This window comes from Purpureocillium takamizusanense, chromosome 2, assembly GCF_022605165.1.
Source record: "Purpureocillium takamizusanense chromosome 2, complete sequence".
Classification (NCBI taxonomy): domain Eukaryota; kingdom Fungi; phylum Ascomycota; class Sordariomycetes; order Hypocreales; family Ophiocordycipitaceae; genus Purpureocillium; species Purpureocillium takamizusanense.
In genome coordinates, this window is record NC_063069.1 from 1,487,677 (window position 1) to 1,507,539 (window position 19,863).

At 59.7% G+C, this 19,863-nt stretch overlaps 6 protein-coding genes across 6 annotated transcripts; 3 read left to right on the top strand and 3 right to left on the bottom strand.

The window, feature by feature from the left end:
* The first annotated feature begins 1,398 nt into the window (after positions 1–1,398).
* JDV02_002269 (uncharacterized protein) lies at positions 1,399–6,899 on the top strand. The gene is made up of 3 exons (XM_047983278.1): positions 1,399–1,712; positions 2,120–4,817; positions 4,875–6,899. The coding sequence occupies exons 2-3, from the start codon at positions 2,295–2,297 to the stop codon at positions 6,252–6,254; spliced, it is 3,903 nt and encodes a 1,300-aa protein (XP_047839248.1). The 5' UTR covers positions 1,399–1,712; positions 2,120–2,294; the 3' UTR covers positions 6,255–6,899.
* Positions 6,900–8,295: 1,396 nt separating this feature from the next.
* MAF1 (RNA polymerase III-inhibiting protein maf1) lies at positions 8,296–12,024 on the bottom strand (the record flags this gene model as incomplete). Its single annotated transcript, XM_047983279.1, has 5 exons — positions 8,296–9,318; positions 11,392–11,666; positions 11,742–11,859; positions 11,924–11,957; positions 12,014–12,024. 5 exons carry the CDS (start codon positions 12,022–12,024, stop codon positions 8,296–8,298), a joined length of 1,461 nt encoding a protein of 486 aa, XP_047839249.1.
* A 1,040-nt stretch (positions 12,025–13,064) lies between these two features.
* Positions 13,065–15,235, top strand: JDV02_002271 (uncharacterized protein). Its single transcript, XM_047983280.1, has 2 exons — positions 13,065–13,755; positions 13,899–15,235. The coding sequence occupies exons 1-2, from the start codon at positions 13,730–13,732 to the stop codon at positions 14,881–14,883; spliced, it is 1,011 nt and encodes a 336-aa protein (XP_047839250.1). The 5' UTR covers positions 13,065–13,729; the 3' UTR covers positions 14,884–15,235.
* On the bottom strand, positions 15,128–15,940 carry BUD32 (Non-specific serine/threonine protein kinase; the record flags this gene model as incomplete). The annotated part of the gene is made up of 1 exon (XM_047983281.1): positions 15,128–15,940. The coding sequence occupies one exon, from the start codon at positions 15,938–15,940 to the stop codon at positions 15,128–15,130; it is 813 nt and encodes a 270-aa protein (XP_047839251.1).
* Positions 15,941–16,966: 1,026 nt separating this feature from the next.
* On the top strand, positions 16,967–18,534 carry JDV02_002273 (uncharacterized protein). Its single transcript, XM_047983282.1, has one exon. The coding sequence runs from the start codon at positions 17,278–17,280 to the stop codon at positions 17,998–18,000; it is 723 nt and encodes a 240-aa protein (XP_047839252.1). The 5' UTR covers positions 16,967–17,277; the 3' UTR covers positions 18,001–18,534.
* On the bottom strand, positions 17,991–19,289 carry JDV02_002274 (uncharacterized protein). The gene is made up of 3 exons (XM_047983283.1): positions 18,615–19,289; positions 18,511–18,556; positions 17,991–18,454 (listed from the first exon to the last, which is right to left on the bottom strand). Exons 1-3 carry the CDS (start codon positions 19,101–19,103, stop codon positions 18,408–18,410), a joined length of 582 nt encoding a protein of 193 aa, XP_047839253.1. The 5' UTR covers positions 19,104–19,289; the 3' UTR covers positions 17,991–18,407.
* Positions 19,290–19,863: the final 574 nt, after the last annotated feature.

Here is a 19,863-nt window from a genome sequence, read left to right on the forward strand (position 1 = left end):
GGATGAACAGACGCCGAGTACGTAGGACTCTGACAGGGCATCGTGGCGTCGGGTGCGCACCTCAGGCGGTGGCGAGCCGAGCCCGAGCGTTTTGCTGATTCGCAATCTACTGGATGATGGGGCGCATGGAATTATGGTTCCGGGGGCTCATGGAAAACCAAGGTCTGACTGATTCGAAATCCTGGTCGCTCGCTCGTGTGCAGAAGGTTGGATGCACGTTTTCCCGCATGCGGTGCCACGCCGTCCTCGCCTGCACCATCGCCGCCCTATTCTGTCGTGTCGTGTCATGTCGTGTCCTTGTCGTTCATGTCGTCGTGGTCGTCCTCCTCCTCCTCGGCATCTCGGCAGATTGCTGCTGAGCGTGGCGAACACGACGACGGTGCAGGCGTCACCGATGGGGGGCGGGAGGTGACGGCCGAGACGAGGACTGAGAAAGAGCGGCGGTTGCAGGTTGTTTGTCTCGTTGTGTCTTGGTGTGTGTGTGTATGTGTGTGTATGTGTGTGTATGTGTGTGTGTGTGTGTGTGTGTGCGTGAGCGTGCATGTGTGTGTGTGTAAGTGTTGTTTTGCGAGAATCGACAGAGGCTCGTCCAAACTGTGTGTGTACGCACTGCACAGTACAGTACCTTCTTTCATCCTGACAAAGTGACTAGAAGACGGAAGGCGCCAGCCAGCGCAAAATGCAGTCTGACCAGCCAACCACCACTACTGAGAGCTACAGGAATCCATTCGGCACACGGGGCTGCCAACGAGCGAGAGCAAAATCGGTATCGATACCTTGGCCACTTGGTACCTTCATACCGCCCACGGCGCCATCACCAACAGTGCCTGCGAGCAAGTACAGTGAGCGCGCAAACGGGACACCGGCCGGATGCCCTTGGAGTCCGTTGATCGACCATCCATGGAAGTAGGTACGTACCCAACTTAGGTACTTACCCAAGAGCCTGGGCACGGGCCCCACTGCGACAGGGGTAGCGCAATTTGGACTGCACTAACTGAGACCCACCAGCCACTGCAAACCCTGTACGTACCTACCCTTTCAGGGCCCCATCGCAACCCTCCAAAGGCTCAAGGGTTCGCCTGGGAGGCAGTTGAATGAGGCAAACCAGTCTTGCCAGTGCGCCGCCGCCGCCGCTGCCCACCACTCCTTCAGCTCGAGTTAGGCGGGTTGTGGGGATGACGACGCTGGTGATGCCGGGCGCGCGCGCGCCCAGGTGCTCGTGCACCACACCCCCTGACCATCCACACCCAGGAGATCCATCTGGGTTGGGAAATGGTCCCAGCGGAGCCCCGCGCCCACTCGAGCCCAGCAGATCCCCTGGCCCGCCATTGCCGCCGACTGGCTTGAGCAAGGTACTTGTACTTTTACTTATTCGGGTCCTCCGTGCGGGAAGGAAACCCCGAATCCCAGTGAAGGCGCCCTTCACCGACCCGGCGACGCACGATACTTCCATCGCACCTGCCTCGCACCTCCTGCCCGAGTGCCTCCTTTGGCCGTCCGTTACACTCGGCACAGCACGGTACAGCGCCAGCAGCCTGTTGCGACCACCACTGCATCCATCCTCCCTTTCCTTCCTTCCAGCCTCCCATTCTTCCTCTTTGCCTCGCGCAAACCACCACAATCTTCCTCTCAGCTGCTGCCATTGCCATCCGGGTTCCATCCGGGTCGACATGAGACGGCACTCGGGCATGCCGCTCTAAGAACCCCTCGAGGTGCGTGCGACGAAAACCATACTTGCTTTTTGGCGATTCTCCGTGAATCTTCGGTGCGCCTGTCCATCCATCCCCGTCTCGCTTCCTCCACTCCCAGCGAGACCGCCGCCGCGCCTCTGGCATCCTGCTGCCAAACTGCTTCCCCTACTACCTCGACGGGCAATTGGCGTCGTGTCCTCCTCATCGTCCCCGCCTACCTGCTTCTCTGCCGCCCCCCTCGACTCGTGCACATCTCCAGGTGGCACCGAGCGGCAGGCCGCATCCGCAGCCACGTTGCTCATCCCGTTCCGCGTCTCTTGTACTATCGCAACGCATGCCGTTGCGACTCGCAGCCTTTGCCGTTGTTGCTCCGCCGGCTTGTGCACCGCTTTGGATGCTAGGGGCCCTTCACTAACTCGCTACCTCAGTGCATCCTCATCCCAGCGGCTCACTTCGCTGAGGCTTTGGCCACTGCATCCGAACCCCCTTCAACCTCATAAGCGCAGGCGTCTTAACCACGGCGCCATTGTTGCCTTGTCAAAGCGTCGTACATACCAAGCCAGGCTTCAACGAGAACCCTGCGCGAGCCCGAGGCCATCTGCCATGGCCATGATTAGCCCGACCACCGATGCCACGGCGTCTCGACCGGCCTCGACCATTGCCTCTCCGCGCCACGTCAGGTCAAGAACCCAGAGCATATCCAGCGACCGACCGTCCACGATTGGCTTCAGCCTGGGCTTGACGGCGCCGCCTGTCTTCGTATCCCCTGAGCCCGCCTTTATCGCCGGTTCGGCAGCATCGCAAATCGTGACCAATGATCACGATGGCCACGCCGATTCTTGGTACGATCAGAATGGCGTGGAGCCGCCTAGTGAGACGGCGCTGGTCACGCCTGCTGCGCTGCAGCTCGTCAACGGCTTTCTTGACCAGCTCCTTTTCAACTTCTTGCAGGTGTCCAAGTCAACGAACCTTTCGGCGCTCCGGCCGGCTGTCTCTGAGATTTTGAAGCCGAAACTGGCAAAAGACACCATCAGCAATGCCGACGAGGAGCTGCGCGAGTATTTAGGTGGTTCGGACGAAGAAGATTTCACGGCTCCCGCCAACCCTCGAAACTGGGACGCGGAGCTCGTCTGGAAGCGCACGAGGCTGCGATGCATGGTGTATTCCTCACTAGGCGACATGGAGGAAGAAGATGAAGACATCTACATGGAGCAGGAGAACCTCGAGATTGGAGCCCACGAGCCAACCTCCGACGTCGTTTCTCCCGCGGTTGCCATCTTTCTCACCTCTGTGCTCGAGTACATGGGCGAGCTTACCTTGACCGTCGCTGGCCAGGCTGCATATCAACGCGTCCGAGCAAACATTGTCAAAGGTATCAAAAATGGCACCCGCAGCGCTTCCGACGTTGCGGATCGCATTGTCGTCTGCGAGATGGACATGGAGCGCGTAGCTCTCGACCGAACCTTGGGCCGCTTGTGGCGCGGATGGAAGAAGCGCGTGCGATCTCCTGACACGGCGGTACGACCCGCGTCAAGAGGCTCCAACAGCCATTCGAAGCAAGACATTGGCTCTCCCGAGCGCCTTGCGTTCCGGTCTGCCCTGAGCGACGCTACTGGGGACCAACGCAGGCCTCAGGACCGTCCGGATGACACGATTGTGGAAGATGTGCACCCTGCGGACATACCCCTTCCGATGGGCGACCACGATGTTGATGAGATTGAAGTCCCGGGACTGGCTCCGAACAGTGATGACGAGGATGAGCCGAGCCCCGACGAAAAGCCTGTCCGTCGTCGCCCAAAGAGTCTCTCTATCACACCTTTTATAATTGCCAACGGCCTGCCAACACCGACAACGTCGCAGCCGCATACCCCCGTCATCACTGCCGCTCGGAAACGGTCGACCTCCTTGCCAACGCCCGTAGCAGCAACTTTTCATGCCTCAAGACAAGCAAAGAAGGCTTCGAATATCACGAAGACCCCTTGTACTGAGGGTAAGGAGGAGACTCAGGGAGAAACATGCACCGGCGACAACGAAGCATCATCATCAGGCGATGGCTATGCTGATACACGAGCCAATATATTGTCCAAGCCAGGTGACACTGTGAAGGTGCAGAAGGCTACACTTTCAAACAGGCCCGCTGCTGTGGAAAGTCGAGACTGCGACTCTTCTGATTACGAGGACGCGGAGGAAGTAGCCTTTGAGAAGGCAGAAATTGTGACGTCTTCACGGGTTTCCATAAACGGCAGTTCAAGCTCCTCGGCGTCAGAGTCTGGAAAAACTTCGCCCACCAAACGGCCGTCTAGTGTCCATTCGGCCCGCATTGTCGACGTGCCTCGGCCTCGGAGCCCCTCACATTCGCGGGCAACATCGCTTGACATGACAGAGCGCAACCGAGCCGCCAGCCTGTCCAGTGCGGCTAGTCGAACACGACCACCTTCATCTCAGGACGAGCGGAAACCAAAATATGAAGGCCAGCCTCCGACACACGCGGAACATATGTCTCAGTCGTTGGTCGAGAAGAAATCGCCGAGGCAAGTTGAAGTCGCCATCCCCGAATCCGAGGAGGACTCTGGTCGCCTCAAGCCGTCCGAGTCCCCCGAGTCAATCGGCCGTGCCATTTCTCCACCTGGCCCTGCTGTACCTGATGTTCTCGGCTCTCAGTCGAGGCGGGATTATGTGGCCCCAAGTGCCTTCGGGAAGAAGCCGCCCTCTTTTGCAAGCAATCGAGATCACCCGCCTCCGAGCTTGAAAGTGTCCACCTCAAGAATCGTAAGCTCTGGGCCATTCATCGATGAGACCATCCCGGAGATCCCGCAGAAGTCACCAGTTCAGGCGAGCTGGCAGAGCCCCAAGGCTGAGAGCCGCGGTATGCACTCGATGGAGCGCTACAGAACGAAAGAGACGGACGACGACTTGTCGCTGCCAATGCAGAGCAATGTTGCCCCTCGACAAATTCACACTTCGGCGTCATCAGCATCGTCAGGCACCTCCAGATTGAAGCCCGTGCGGACCTCGGAGGATAGTTCCAGCCGTGCCGAAAGTGTGGCGCGCAACTTCGAACAGCTTATTCAGAGCAACCAAACCATAACATACACCCTCACTCCGGAGAACATGCGCGACATTGACGTGAGTTCTCCGCTGACAACATGAGGATCATGTTCCGCTGATGCTAACGACTCGCAGTCTAAGCGATCAATCGACAGCCCGGTAGTGACCAAATTCTCAAGAAGGAGTGACGACGTTCGCGGCCAGAGCTCGCCTCGCACGCCCACCATTCCTGACATCCCAAGGTCGCCTGTGACTCAGCAGCCAAAGACCCCCACCAGCCCCAGAGCTGTTGAGGGAAAAGGGAGCAGGCCTCCAGGTCCTTTGTCTCGCTCACCCCCCGGAGTGGCTGTTTCGACGGGTCGAGTTGGGAGCCCCAAGGCTCGAGAGGCCCGTGTTCCCAGGGAGTCGATTTCTGACTTTGCCGAGTTTATCAAGTCCACAGGCCCAGCAGGAGACCGAAGCTCAGTCCGCAAACCAAGCGTGCCGACCCCGTCGGGTCCTGTGATCAACACCATGCCGGCTCGCCAGGTCTCGGCAGCGAGCACACGCGGCCGGCATCAACCTCGCGAGGCGGCGGTAGATACCAGGAACGACAACTCAGACCTGATTGACTTCATACGCCAGGGCCCCCCAATTGCAACCAGCGGACATCGCATACCCCGCCATGTCGCCCCGTTCCGCACTACCATGGACTCGGACCAGATGTCGGGAGCCATCGGAGGCAAAGCGGTAGACGCGACCATCCCCGAGATACGATACAGTCAGGCCTCCACCAGCGTCACCGACAACTCCATGCCCTCTATGCAATCATCCATCAACTCCAGCTCTGCGCTCCTCCGTAACAAGGTCGCACCTGGTCCGGGCATGGGAGTCGATGACCAGGGTATGATGCCACAGCGTAAACAGAGACGCGTACGCGACCCTTACAGCATCGACTTCAGCGACGACGAAAATGATGAGGCCATCGTTACAACTAAGCCGCCCGCGAGGAAAGAGGAGAGCTTGGCGGAATTCCTTCGCAATTATGACCCGCCTCCGGAGCCTCCTAGCTCTCCGCCTCGACTGCCCAAGAAGAAGGCCAGCGCGCCGAGCCTCATTGGCAGGTTTACCCGTGGTGGCAACAAAGATAAGGATGTAGGGGCCAACAAATCCAGCCTCAAGCCTGAGTCGCGGTCTCTCCACAGCCGGTCCAGCAGCGGCAAGGGTGGCCATATCCCTCTCCAAGTGAATATGCCTTCCGGGTACGACAAGTACGGCGCATCCGATGGGGTCCCAGGTCGCCCCCGCATGACGTCCACTGCTTCTGCCGGACGAGTGCCGAGGAAGAAGTTTGAGCCCCGAGAGGCTGTATCGACGCGTCGGACTGAGACCTCGGAACTCGCGGCGTTCCTTCGTGACTCGGCCCCACCGGACGCTGGGTTGGACACGCGGCTCGCGCGAGCGTCATCTCACCGGGAAGAAAGCAACGGGTTTGCCAAAATGTTTGGGCGCAAGAAGAAGATCGGTGTCAGCTAAAGCGCCAACAAGCAAGGATTGTAACGCATTTCCAACGAGACTGTCGGAGAACGCCCTTAACGACCATTCAACACTTACAACGTCCACGAATCTCTAATTTTCCGTCAAATGTTTATTTAAGTCATGACACCTCTCGCAACTACTCGTCTGTCGGCCAGCCGTACGAGCGGCGCCACAGATCGCATTGCTCGAATTCCCCGTTGCCGCCCCCAGTCACTGGCACTTCGTTGTTTTTCTGAATACCCACCCCACTGTTCCATTATCCATATGTAGTCTTGAACTCATCTTCCTTTCTCTCTTCTCTTTCTTAGGAATGGGCACTGCGTTCGCGCAGACGGGCTGGGTGCCGGGGGGGGGGGATTTTTTTTTAAGCAGAGTCAGCTTTGTTTGCTCGCTTTTAGCGACCTCTACAAGGGGTTGCTTTCTTGGACTTTTCCTCGATGGCATGTCTGAAGCATTAGCAAGGAGGACGAAGATGGCGGAAGGGCGGTGCCGGGACGGACGACGGCCGAGGAAGGAAGGGTGGGTTGTTGAGGCCGCCGTGCCTTGGTGCTTGCCTGCCTGGACCAGGTCCATGGCTCGGCAGGCGGTCATGCAGGCTTCTCCGAATATATTCGAGACTTGGCTCCTATTGAGAAATCGTGCATTTGTCCTCATCGCAACCTCCTGCTGTGAATGGTCCTTTGATCCGCATGCTCTGTGGCACTGCTGTTACTTGCAGCATCTGTAAGCGAGGCAGATTCATCCCTTGACCTTTCGGTTACCATCATAGGTAGACTGTACGTATATTCACACCCGTACGGGGTCGCCACAATGAATGAATCCCAATGGTGGTTCCAAACATGTCATTGGAAAAAAGGCGACGTATATTCGTCACTCGCTAGTTATACCCAGACCCAGCCCGGCAGGACCAAACAAAACGCAACAAAACAAAAAGTCGCGCCCGAACCAAAACAACGACCAACCGGCCGGCCGGCCAGTGTAACTGCGTGTGTGCATGTGTTCGTTTGTGTCTTGACTCCGTGCCGCTGCCGCCGCCGCCGTTGTGTCCCGCCGAACCCCCTCGAGTGCCGTCTCTCCCCGTACGCGCCAATATGCGCAAGGCCATCATCTGCTTGCCCGCCCTGTGTGCCTGTATGCCTGTCTGCCTGTCTGCCTGTCTGCCTGTCTGCCTGTCTGCCTGTCTGCCTCTCGCTCGAGTTTCGCGGCGCAAACGGGTGGCGGCGAGGGGCAAGTACAAACAAAGAACAACAAAGGCACAGCACGAAGCGGAAGCACTAGATCGCAAGGAGGGAAAGAGAAACAACATACAAGAAACGGAGAAAACAGAAAGGAGCCGAAGCCAGTCGCAAAAACCACGGAACCCCTGGACCGAAGGGGAGCGAAAACAACAAGGAAAGAGTTCTGGAGCGCGGAAGCGCCACCCACCAGCCAGCCCATGATAGCCCAACGCATCAGTGTCGAGAACCCGTTTTGCGGGGCATTGCTCGAGACGAGCGGCCATGTCTGCCGCCATGGGCATGTCACGCGTCACCACTGGTAGCGAAATGGTGGGTGGGTAGCGCGGCCGGCGTCCAGAAACAATGCACAGAGGGGTTGTAGCCCAGAAAGGAGAACCAAGAAATCAAAAACGCCAGAGACGCTGTTCCCAGCCGCTCTCACCGACCAGAAAACGTGGAGAACCCAGCGCCATGCTAAACCAACCAACCAGTAAAAAACAAAAAGAGAAACTGAACAAGGAGAAGCAGGTACATCCTGAAATAGACGAGGGAGCAAGCATTATTATGCCCAGCAGGTATCTGCCTGAGGGGTGGTGAACGGGCAGGCAGAGGGGAGGTCGATGGCGGGCGAGCCAGTTCACATGGCGGCTTCAAAGGACGCATCAGCTGGCCTCGTCTGGGGCCCGACAGTCGGGCATGTTTGTTGAGAAACAGACCAGGCCTTGAACACCCGCAGGCGGCGGTACCGACGCGGTCGGGCGATCTGGCGATACTGACAGCAGACGTCGCGGACGATAAGGCAGGGCCACGGAGCAATGTGCCTAAATCTCCATCCGCCCCGCAATATCTTCGCTCATCAGTCTGTCGTGGCCATTATCGAGCATGTGGACATCGTCATCGTCAAAGTCCACCACATCTTCCTCGTCCAGGTCTTCCACGTAGTCGTCATCGGAGAAGGTCACTAGGTCGCCGTCCTCGCCTCGGTTCCAGAACAGGCCGTCGTCGTGCTGCTCCTCGTCGTCCTCAAAAGGCGGCACCAGCTCAGCGTCTCGATCGCCGAGCCAATACTTAGCGCGCTTCGTGGCCCCGTCTGAGTCGATGTCGGTCGTCCGTTTATGTTGGCCCAGCTTCATCGGCCGCAGGGTAGGGCTCGTCGACGAAATGACGGGGACGACGCGGACGTAGAGATATGCCACCCGCTTCAGTGCGCGGTTGAAGAAGAAATAGTGCACGGCCCAGATGGCACTCTCATCCTCCTCGAACGGATCCGGGTCGGGATGGTAGCTGAAGATTGTGCATTCGTTGAGTCGCATCTCCTTGTCGATGAGGGACCAGCATTGCGGACCCCACACAGATGTCAAATCGCTACCGAGCGAGGAGTCATACGAGGATCCAGCTTCGAAGCCGGGGCGCACGTTTTGCAGAATCGAATCGAGGTTGATCATGACTCGTCGCAGGTTTCGCTCGCGCTTGAAATCGCCGGGCCGCAGGACGTGAGAAAAGTCGTAATGGGGATGGCTCGCGTTCAACGTCGCAATCAGGTACGCAAAGGTGCGACGACTTGACAGTTCGGACAGAGGCCCAAACGCACTCGACGTCGAGAACATTTGCATGCCCGGGGATGTCGCCAACATGTGCTCGCGATCGGGGGGTGAGAGGCTGGCGCCCAGCTTCAGCAGTGCGGCATGCTGAGAGCTGAGGTCCTTGTCGATGTTCTTGTACAGCTTCTTGTCGGAGCCCGTCGACTTTGTCGTGTACAGATCGCAGCCGCCGGTAACGTTGCAATCGGGAGTGTTGAAGTTGAGCGCGCTCGTGACGGCTTCAAAGTCGTGCACCGGGAGGTACTGTTCGGTAAGAATACCGCGTCAGCGTCCAGTCGGCCTTGGGCAACGTCGACAGCAAACGCGCGCCGAGACGGCGGGGACTGGGGGAATCGGCAGACCTTCATGTTGGGAAATGCGACGCGCGAGTGCGACAGGGAGCCGTTAGATGAAGATGGGGAGGGAGTGCGTTGACCGAACGACGCTGATTTGATGGATGATATTCTGGTGAATGCGCCGCGCAATCGCTGCGTTGAGAAAGTCGCCGTGAGACGGAATCGGCGGGCGCGGGTGGAGGCGGAGAGGGCGGATACGCGCAAGCGTCGCGAATGTTCGCGGGAAGCGGGATCGGAGTTGTGAAGTGCCCAGACTGGCGCCGAAGCAATGGCCAAGCCGGTTCTTGATCCTCGACAGGCGGCACGGGCGTTTCGTGTCTTATCGTGTATGTGCTCCGAGATGGGGAGGCGCGTCTGCCGGGATGCGTCGCTTGCGAGCGAGTGCGGAGACTCGGATGCGATCAAAGACCCTATCGTTAATCCAGGTGGCGGTCAACAAACAGCTAGACAAGAATGTCTAGCAGCGAGGGTCGGCAGGCATTGCTGTGCTTTGCGTGAGTGACGAAGGGGGTGGTTGTGACGGTGATGGTGACAGTGGAACGAGGATCCGGGGGAGGAAGTGGGGGAAGGCGGCATGCGCTGGAACACGGGCTCGGGCTGGACGTGACGAGCGGTGCGAAGACGGATCCGATAGAGTTGTTGCGACACACCAGCTGGCTGGCAGACCTCACCTCAGCTGAGGGGGGGGGGCCAAGTGCCGTCACTATCAGGAGCAGACACAGCGCACCGCCCGGAACTGATAGCGCGGCATGACCAACCCAGCCCAGGGTGGTACGTAGAGACGGGGAGGTGGTGGGGAGGGGAGAGCGAGCACCTCATCCGGCTTCTTCCCTCCCATTGGAAGCCTCCACTGGTTTGATCAGTGGGCCGCCACCCGGTGTGGGCGGCCACCACACTAACAACGGCGACGCAATGGGAGAGGGGGATCAAGGGGGGGGTCCCCATCCTCGCTCGGTGCAGTGCAGGCAGCGTCGCCGTGGCCTCTGCGCCGCCCACCCGCAATGTCAGCGTCACTCACTCACAACGAGCCGTCCGTCAAGTGCCGGATTGGTCCGGCCCTGCGCTGGCGGCGCAACCCTCGCACGGACGAATGGGGGTTCGGCGCGCTGCCACGAGCTGGCTCCGTCGCGTCTCGCCGTCGCCTGTGGTGCCGACGCAGAGACTGCAATTGTTTCGTCGTCAGAGCCATTCGTTTCGTCACGTCGATCCCTCTGCAGGCCATCAGTGTTTTTTCTCCCTTGGTTGCGCGGGCGAACCAAGCCCGCTTGGCGCGCCTCCTTCTTCAGATAACACCCGAGTGCTCCATGCTGCTGCTGTTCGGACGCGCTGTGTGTGTATGAGGAAGTGGCGACGATGCTCCCCAACCGGGGCCAGTGCTTCCCAAAAGCAAAATAGGACGCCATGTCTGGCTGGTCTCTTGATATGATAAAGGACGGTGTTCCATCCTCAAAGATCTACGTAATGACACAAAGCCAACCGGTGCTGCCTCGCCAAAGACTGTCCGTCCAGCGCCGTCATCCTTTGTGTTCCTCTCTTCCCATCGAAGAGATGCTCAGTTGCCTGAGGCTTGTTTGCTTCATATGATTCCATTCTGTTCAAGGACTCGTGCGAAGTCGTCGTGCACCTGTCAAAGCGTTTCGTCAATGCCAAATCTCCAAGCCGGTCAATGTTCCTCGTCGGCGACGCCGCTCCCCCCCCAAGACAACAATGTGGTAGGTGTTCGGGACATATTGCGCTAATTCGTCAAGAGCGCGCAAACAGGGACCGTTGACTCCAGAGCGCGGGCCAACCACATCGGTAGAGGCCTCGGCGCTTCGTCTACAAAATAAATTTGGCGGCCTCGTCGTCGAACTTGACAAAACAGAATCCAGCGTCAGCCACAACTCGGGCGGTCGCGAGCGGAAGCGCAACAGGTTCGGGGTCCCCGCCAAGGGAGCGCCATGCCAGGCGAAGGGCGAGACAAGACGGAAAGGAGACTCACCTCCATATCTTCTAGGGAGTCCTGCTGCCCTATGCATCGTAAAACATTCTTTTTGCTGCTCTCCTGCAATTCGCCCGCCAGGAGGAGCTCGTCGAGAATGTAGTATGCCTTGGTAAAGGAGAAGATGATGTCCAGCTCGCACACGTTTCCGTAGTACTTGTCCATCTGCTCGACGTATCGATGGATAATTTCGAGTGTAATGAGTTCGTTGTCGTCGGACGAGCAGCCGGCGATGAAGAAGAGCGAGGCATATCGGCGGTAAACAATCTTGGTATCTGCAATCCGCGTCGGCACGCATCAGCAACAGAGCTCCCCAATCGCCTGACACGTCCTCGAGGTAGCAATCTGACCTTTATACTCGAGAAAATTGCACATGCGGGTGCGGCGCGCGAGGACCAGCTGCGACACGTCCTTGACAATTTTGGCCTTGTCCTTGGGGGACAGGGTTGTGAACCATTTCGCCAGGCGCTGGATCAAACGCTCGTCAGTTCCGGGAGTCGCGGGGGGGTCCGGGAGCTTCGAGGCAACAAACCACTTTACCCTGGCGGGACAGCAGAATCAAGTATCTAGCCAGCTGTCAGCAGGGCGTGGCGTTGAATGGGGAGGAAGGGGTTCGTCATACTGGATCGCCATGGCGACGACGGCATCACATCACCGAGCAAGAGCAAGGCTTGGGATGCAGATGCGTGGTAGCGGGAGCGGGATCAGGAGGCAAAGGAAACCCTGAGCAGGAGGGGCTGGTTGTCGATATGCGAGAATGTCTGTCTGTGTCGAGGCCGGGGTAAAATTGGCTGGTCGGTGACGAGCCCACACGTCCAGTCGTCGGTGGTGTCCACCCCACCTGGGAGGGAGGGCAACCAGGAAGGCACCCAGGAGCCCAGGCACGCGACTACCAGACCTGCCAGACCTGCCTAGTACCTAGGGGGTAGTTACTGCCCGCACGGGGTTCGAGCTGGAGCACGCCCGCCCGCTGTCGTTGCCGGCTGGGGTCCCCAGCGTTAGTAACCTGGTAAGGTACCGTAGGTTCCCGGGCCACCTTTCAGGCTACTACTAGGTACCTTACCTACCTAGTAAGTACTAAGACGGCTCTGGAGGCCACGGGGCGCCTCGTCCCCCATGTGTCCCTACCGTATACTCCGTAAAGCTGCCAGCGATGCGCACCTTTGACGTGGTTGGCGGAGCCGTTTCTCCGACGCTCGCAAGACACCATCATCAGTTCCACAGCAGGTCAGCAGCCAGTGGCGGGGAGCACTCAATCTCAGACCGCAGAGGCCTGCCTACCTTGGCCAGCGCAGCATGCGGCGGACGGGCACACTGCAGCACAGCGCACCTTGGGCTCCAGCAATGACTGTGCGCCCCAGGCCACCGAATGTGAGCGCAGGACATCCACCCCACCATCGCCTTACGGCGGCTTGTGTGACCCCGCACCCTCCACTGCTTGCAATGATTGCACCATCGCAGCCATGTCACGGCGCCTTTTCCCAACCAACGACATCTGCCATATGGAGGAAGTCGGTCGCCGTCCGCCGTGGCGTGCAACGCGTCGGGTATCTATGAGTAGCAGGAGGCAAAACTCGCCGTGCAGGGGCTTATCTTCGCCATTCCAGAACTACTTTCTATGACTACACAAGTGGGCGGAGTAGGCCGCCGTAACCAAAAAAAAAAGTCAATGACAACCGGCTGTCTCATTGAAAAGCGGCGGCGCTCCCGGATGTCGCCATCCCTTCCTTGGGTCGCAAGAGAGAGAAAAAAAGGTGGCCCTCTTCCACTCACCAACGGTCGGTTCATCAATATATACTATATTGTCTGCTACCGCGGCCTGTCGCCCTCCATATTCAGCACATCGCTCGGATCGTCGGCCTGTCGTCGCGCTCATCGCCCGTACCCCTCGGCATCTCAAAACGGGCCGTCGCACCTGCAAGTGCTGGTAATCCGGCAATCCGCCCGCGGTTTTCGGCGTTTCCAGCGTCGCCATTACTAATACGCCGGCCCGCTTCACTGCGCGACAAAAAGGCGCGCTGAAATAGACGGGACGGGACCTCTGACAGGCGCCCTTCCCCAGTCTGCCGGGCGTCAAGATCCGGCCCGGTCTTCAAGCAAGCACGCACCCGGGTACTAAGTTAGTGGACTGTGTGGCTTTCCCCAAGATTTGGCACTAAAAAGTCGGAGCATCGCGCGGCCGGCTTTCTCGACTCGCCCACGGTCGCCATCCAATCTACACCAACTCGACTCTATCGTCACCTCTACTCGACGAGAAACCAGAAGAAAAATCCAAAGGGAGTGTTTCTCCGCCTACGTCAGCACGCGCCGACTCAGCTCGGTTTCAGCGGCCCCCGCCATGACGAGACTCATCCTATCCACGGGGTTCGTGTTACCCTTCCTTGTCATTGCGTCGCTGCAGCAAAGAAAGAAAAAAAAAATGCGACCGCAGCAGACCGGAGCCAACCGGACTGACCCTGCATTTTGGCATTGCATGTCTTAGCTAACCTGCCTCGGAATCCTTGCAGCAATGTCATGTCCGCCGGCCCATCCATCATTCGCAAGTCCGGCAGCGCAACCCGTTCCAATCTCGAGCTCGTCAACTCGCTGCGCGAGCATTTTGTCGCCGCCCGCTACGACTACGCCGTCCAGGCGAACAACACCAACGGCAATGGGCTGACCAACGGCGGCCACGAGAACGGCAATGGCCTCTCCAACGGCCACAGCAACGGCAACGGCCATGGTGGCAGGCGCTCAGCTTCGCCGCCACAAACGCCCGTCGATGTATGGACCGAGCGAGACGGCAAGGCGCTTTTCATTCCTCGCATCAACTGGCAGGCGGCCGGCCTGCACGAGGAAGCCGGCGATTATGAGATCACAGTAAAGCTGTTCCTCCTCCCCGACACGCCCGTCGCCAAGCGGGAACAATACATCCACGAGGCGCTCGCCCTCGTCAGCAAGGAGCTCGGTGTCCACACCATCGACCTGCTTGTCGTGTCCTTCCCGGGAATGTCCTTTGAGGGTAACTGCGAGTGGGAGGCCGACAAGATCAACGCTCAGCAGGGCAATCTCGAGGAAGAGCTGGCGACGTGGACAGTCGTCGAGGAGCTGCATCGCAAGGGCGTCGCCAAGCGGCTTGGTGTCGCCGAGTTCGGCAGCGAGAAGTTGGCTGCCTTCATCAAGCGGACCACTGTCGCACCCGTCGTCGATCAGATCAACCTGCGCGACTGCTGCAGTGTCCCTCCGCCACTGAAGAAGCTGGCCGAGGAGAAGGGTGTCGAGCTCAACGTGCACATTGACTGTACGGATATCCTGCCTCGTGGTACCCTGCGGGAGCTCCTGAGTCACGGCCCGCAGGGCGCAGGCGTGCTCGCCGACGCAGCCGACAGCGGCCCGGGACTGCAAGGCGAGATCGTTCCGGAGTGGGTGGTCCGGTACATGGCGTTTGTACGAGACCGAGGCGTCATTGAGAACAAGGGGTACTTTGCTGGTGCCGAGCTGCTTCAAGCATAGACGGGACGTTACGATGCAGGCAGACCTCATGTGATGGAGGTAGTTGGATACCACGATGGGCGGCAGCACTGGGGCAACTCAGCCGCATGCTGATTTGACGGCTTTTGGTTGATTTGGGATAGCGAGCATCATGACCCGGCGGGCTACTTTCATCGTTGCGCAAGTAATACAGGCGACAAGGGATTATAGCAGTATGAGACGGGTTTCATTATTGTCATTTTTTTTATTGCTGTTTCTCTTTCCGTTATCCGACCATGCTTCGTTTCCTTCCTCTCATCCTCACGTCCTCGAGCTTCTTGAGTACCACTGGAGCTTGCTTAAAAGACTCTCTGTACTCTTCCAAGACCTCCTTGAATATACACTCGGCGCGTGGGTGTGTGCTGCCAAACGCGCGCTCTAAGACATACAAGTCGACAGCGCGGTCCTCGTCCTGGATGCTGCCGCTGGCGAGACCGAGGTCGATGATGACAATCTCACCATGCAGGACGTGACCTTGCGGCTGATTGTCCTTGACGTCGATCCCGCTCCACGACGGCGCCAGCATCATGTTGCTCGTGGTGAGATCGCCGTGGACGATGCCAATTTTGTGCATCTTGCCCACGGCGGCGCCGATGCGGCGCATGAGGCTCCTGAGCGGCTCGTCGGCCTCGATGCCCTCGCTCCTGCTGCCCAGCCACTCGTTGATGTTGGCGCGCACCGGCGTGCCGTGAATCCACTCGAGCATCAACCACCCGGCGGCCTCGTCGACGGCGTAGACGGTAGGCACGCGGACGCCGTCACGGCGGCACTTGGCGAGGATGCGGGCCTCGGACAGGATGCGGTGCTTGGTCAGGCGCTGGTCGAGGGTCGGGTGCCGCCAGGGCTTGGGCGGGCGGTACTTGAGCGCGCAGGGCAGGTCGGGCTGGAGGTACGTCGTCTTGTAGAGGCGGCCCTCGGCGCCTTGGGTGATGAGCGACGGCGGGGTCGAGGCGGGGTGCTCGAGGATCGGGGGCAGCGGGAACGGCTGCGCTCCGTCGGGGGCCGCTGCCGGTGCGGCCGCCGTGGCGGAGGGAGCCATGGCGTTTCACACGAGCGCGCGGGCTGCTAGAGGGCGGCGTCGGCGTGTGGTCTGGAACGAGGAACGAGGAACGTTGATGAATCGGACACACGCTTTCGCGGTGCGTCGAGACTTTTTGGGCGGTGGACGGGGAGAATGCAGGTTACGTCGGTCGATGGCCGGGTTGGAGGGGCCAGGCAAGGTGGGGGCGGGCCTCGCTGAATCGACTTGACAAGACAAGCCACCCCGACCTGGACGGGATCAGAGGCTGGAAGTTTGTTGGGGCCGCTGAATACCTAGATCATGGATGGCCACCACCGCCTCACCGTACCAGGGCGTGGGGCCACCTCGAAGCGCCCGCCAGCGAAAGTCAAACAGCCACTGGACGGACGGCTTCGGGCCGCGCGACTGCTGCCCCTCCAGTGCCCGTCTGTCTCCCCGAGACGCTGTGTCGACTCCGTCCACGGCCCCCTCACATACTACCGCAGGATCCTCTCTTCGTAGACGCACGCACATGTGAAATCGACACGCACGGCATCCATCGATTCCCGATGGCTAGGCCAAGCCACCCTCGGCGCGGCGGCGGGGAGCACCTACACACATGGAGCTTGGCCGCCTCCCGTCATCGGGGCCGCCGAGTCTCTGGCCGTGGGCTGGCTTCCTTCCTCAAGTTCCAAGTCAGGTCCCGTCCTCGTCAGGCCGGCCGCCATGTGACGCCGCCAGCGCTGGCCTACTCCTGCTAGGCCGCCTGCACCTCTCAGTTCCTGCAGGGGCGCGAGCGCGTACAAGGATCCGGTGGCTGGGGAAGACTGGCCCCGACAGCGGCAAGCGTGGCGTGGTCCCATCGTCCGTCTGGACTTCTGCAGGGCCAAGCGGGTCGACTGCACACGCAGCAGGTGGTAGTAACGTTATTACTAGTAATGAGGACTCGGCGGACAAGTTAGGTGAGCCGGTTCTCGGGTGCGCGTTCGTGTGTACGTAGCAGGTGGCCGTGATGGACCCTTGTCTAGCACTCTTGCCCAGTGGCGGCCCAATGGCGCACGCGAACACCTCTCCTCCTGCCTCCTCCCCGACCAACCGTCGTCATCGCTGCGTCGCCTCACTCACTCACTCACTCTCTCTCTCACTACCTCCTGCCTCTCCTCCTCTCGCTGCATGGCCTTGGGTTGTGCTGTGCTACGTCGCCACCCATACAAAGCCGACGTGCTCTGCGTGCTCCCTCCCGCTGCCGTCCTACCAGACCATGACACGAAGCCGCCGCTGCGAACTCAACACCATCTGCGCCGCTCCATAGACCCTTCTCCCCCGCCCGCTCTGGCATCGCCGCACCCCCCCTTTCCCCAGCCAGCCAGTCTGCCATGGCCGAGTCGGGCTGGCTCCAATGGGCCATCATCCTCGTGTTGACCGCACTCGTCCTCTCCGTGGTCGTCATCGCCCAAATCGTGTCGGCCTACTCGTCGGCGTACCTGGCTGCGCCGCAGGAGGTGGCTACCTTCATCGACGCCGTCGACTTCTCCATCCAGGAGAATGAGAGCTACGACCGCGACGTCGCCAAGGTGCAGCGCCTGGAGGACAAGCTGCGCCTCGGCCGCCTGCTGCGCGAGATTCAAAAGGGAGGCGACGACCTGCGCGAGGAGCTCAACGCCTTGCTCGTCGCTGAGGGAGGCACGGCGCTGCGCACGAGCGCGCGGCTGCTTTGGGCCTCGAAGCGCGCCGAGCTTGAGGACCGGGTGCGCAGGCTGGACCTGATACGGATGCGCTTCCTGGTCGTCTACATGGGCATCATCACGTCCATCGCAGACAAGCAGCCGCCGCCTGCGCCGCCGCTGCCACGGGACCCGGAGAAGATCGCCGCCTTCAACATGCCCATGAAGCCCAAGCTGCAAAAGTCTTTCACCGACAGCATCGCCAAGCGCCCACCGCTCCGGCGGCTAACGACGCAGGCCATCGGCCACCAGGAGAACGTCGCCACCCCGCATAGGAAGGGCTGGGCCGGCGTCGTCGAGGAGCTGCAGACGTCGCCGCGGATGCAGCAGCGCCATGCGTCGATAGAGCAGTCCATGACGGGGTCGCCTCCATGACACCGGCGCCCCAGTTCCACACGTCATTCTACCTCGGTTCGACTCATAACGATTATGAAGCAACGAAACAGAGCATTGAGGATATCGATCGACAGCACCACGTCAACGGCCACAGCCCACGGACGACACGACACGTATGAAGAAACATTTTAGCCAAGCATTGTTGAATCACGAGGAGCGCTGCATTGCGGGAAGCCCCGGCGTTTGGTCACTTCACTTAGATAGGATACCCCCCTTTTGTTTCGAGGCGAGGCAAGCTCTTTGGGCTGGTTTAGTCTTCTTTCTGGTGCATGTTTCTCAGCTGCACTGGGCTTTTACTTTGTCGCTCGTTGTTTGCACACCCTTCACGATATTCGAGACGTCCGTCTGCACGGCACCACTGGTAATTGAAGAGGAGGTTTGGGTTCTCAGTGGGTAGACACGTCGTCTGGTCCGGTGCCGTTCCTCTCGCCGACTGTGGGAAGGTATTAGAAGTGCCACTTAGAACAGAAAAGAATACAGTCATCTTACCGTCCAGTGCCACAAGGAAGCGACTCACGCAGTTGTATGTTGCAATCTCATGCATGTTAGCCTTGGGAGCCGTGCTGATGAGAAACGGGGAAGGGCGGAAGTACCGTCGCTGTAATTTCGACAACTTCCTGGTCATTGAACAGCTCCTTGACCCTCGCAAATATCTCGTCCTTGACGTGGACATTCCTCGTCATCTCATCGGTGTACAGCAACACGGCCCACTGCTTCTCGCTCAGCAGGTCCGCCGGCCGCCGCTCCGGGTCGAGGACATCCTGCTTGACGACATCGAGGGCCGCGGCACTGACGCCTGCCTGTGCCGCGAGGGGCGCATGGTGCTTCCACTCGTACCAGGCGCGGTTGCAGACGGCGACGCGGGAGATGGCGAGCTCGCGGACGTCCGGGGTGAGGGACGTCTGGGTGCGGATGGCGCCGAGGAAGGTGTTCCAGCCGTCGGCCACGGCGGGCGAGTGCAGCAGCGCGAGGTCGAGGGACTGGAGGGGCCGCGGGGCGCGCCGGGCCTCGATGCGGGCGACGATGGCGGCGTGCTCGGGAGAGCTGGTGGGCGGCGGGTTGGGGACGTAGGGGAGTCTCATGGTGGGGAGGGAGGGGGGCACTGGGGGGGGACAGACCTCGTAGTTTTCTTTTTGGAGTGGTGGGCGAGAAGGAACGAAAGATGATTGCAAGTGAAGGCTCTAGGATTTAACTACTGCTGAGTGAGGTTAAAAGTAATGGATCGCGAACTTCCATCGACGGCCGGCTTACAACCGTCCACGGGTGGGTAGTAGGTAGTTAAAGCATTTACCCCGTTGAGTGTGCCGAGGCGCCTATAACGCAGTCACAGTGGTCGGCTCCGGCGCCGCACGTAGGCGTTTAGTGCGTAACTAGCCGGCTGTCTTGAACCCGGGCGGATGGCAACCTGAGAGAAGAAGACGCGGGGGCGGAGCGGCTCCACCCTTGGAGCTCCAGCGGCGCCGAGCACCAGTAGCGGGAGCTTCGTACTACTAGTAACACATGTCGATTACCGGGCAGAGGCATATCAAGGCTTGGCTCGCAGGGAGGCACAAGTGTCTAATGCGATTGCGACAACTTGGATATTCGTCGTTTGGCACCATGAGGGCACGGAAAGCATGCGTCTGCGGCGCCAGCGCGCGGTGACCGGGCGAGCGGCTCGCCGTGGACTGTGCCAACATCGTTCCCGGGCCTGCCTTTTTACTGTTGGGCGCAAGACTCGGCAACGTTAGTTATTTAGTAGCGGTGGATGGGTGTCAGGCAGATCAAACGTCCCAGGCGCCCTGAAAGCGACACTGTTCAGCAGGCCACAGTAAATTCACTCTTGGTAGCCCAGGTAGCTGC

Excerpts from the sequence above, each read along its gene's own strand:
- JDV02_002269 (XM_047983278.1), top strand. The coding sequence starts at position 2,295 with ATGGCCATGATTAGCCCGACCACCGATGCCACGGCGTCTCGACCGGCC. Across the intron at positions 4,818-4,874 it reads AGAACATGCGCGACATTGAC|TCTAAGCGATCAATCGACAG; the intron begins GTGAGTTCTCCG and ends AACGACTCGCAG.
- JDV02_002271 (XM_047983280.1), top strand. The coding sequence starts at position 13,730 with ATGACGAGACTCATCCTATCCACGGG. Across the intron at positions 13,756-13,898 it reads AGACTCATCCTATCCACGGG|CAATGTCATGTCCGCCGGCC; the intron begins GTTCGTGTTACC and ends GAATCCTTGCAG.
- JDV02_002273 (XM_047983282.1), top strand. The coding sequence starts at position 17,278 with ATGGCCGAGTCGGGCTGGCTCCAATGGGCCATCATCCTCGTGTTGACC.
- JDV02_002274 (XM_047983283.1), bottom strand. The coding sequence starts at position 19,103 with ATGAGACTCCCCTACGTCCCCAACCCGCCGCCCACCAGCTCTCCCGAG. Across the intron at positions 18,557-18,614 it reads TTGTCGAAATTACAGCGACG|ATTGCAACATACAACTGCGT; the intron begins GTACTTCCGCCC and ends AACATGCATGAG. Across the intron at positions 18,455-18,510 it reads CTTCCTTGTGGCACTGGACG|TCGGCGAGAGGAACGGCACC; the intron begins GTAAGATGACTG and ends ACCTTCCCACAG.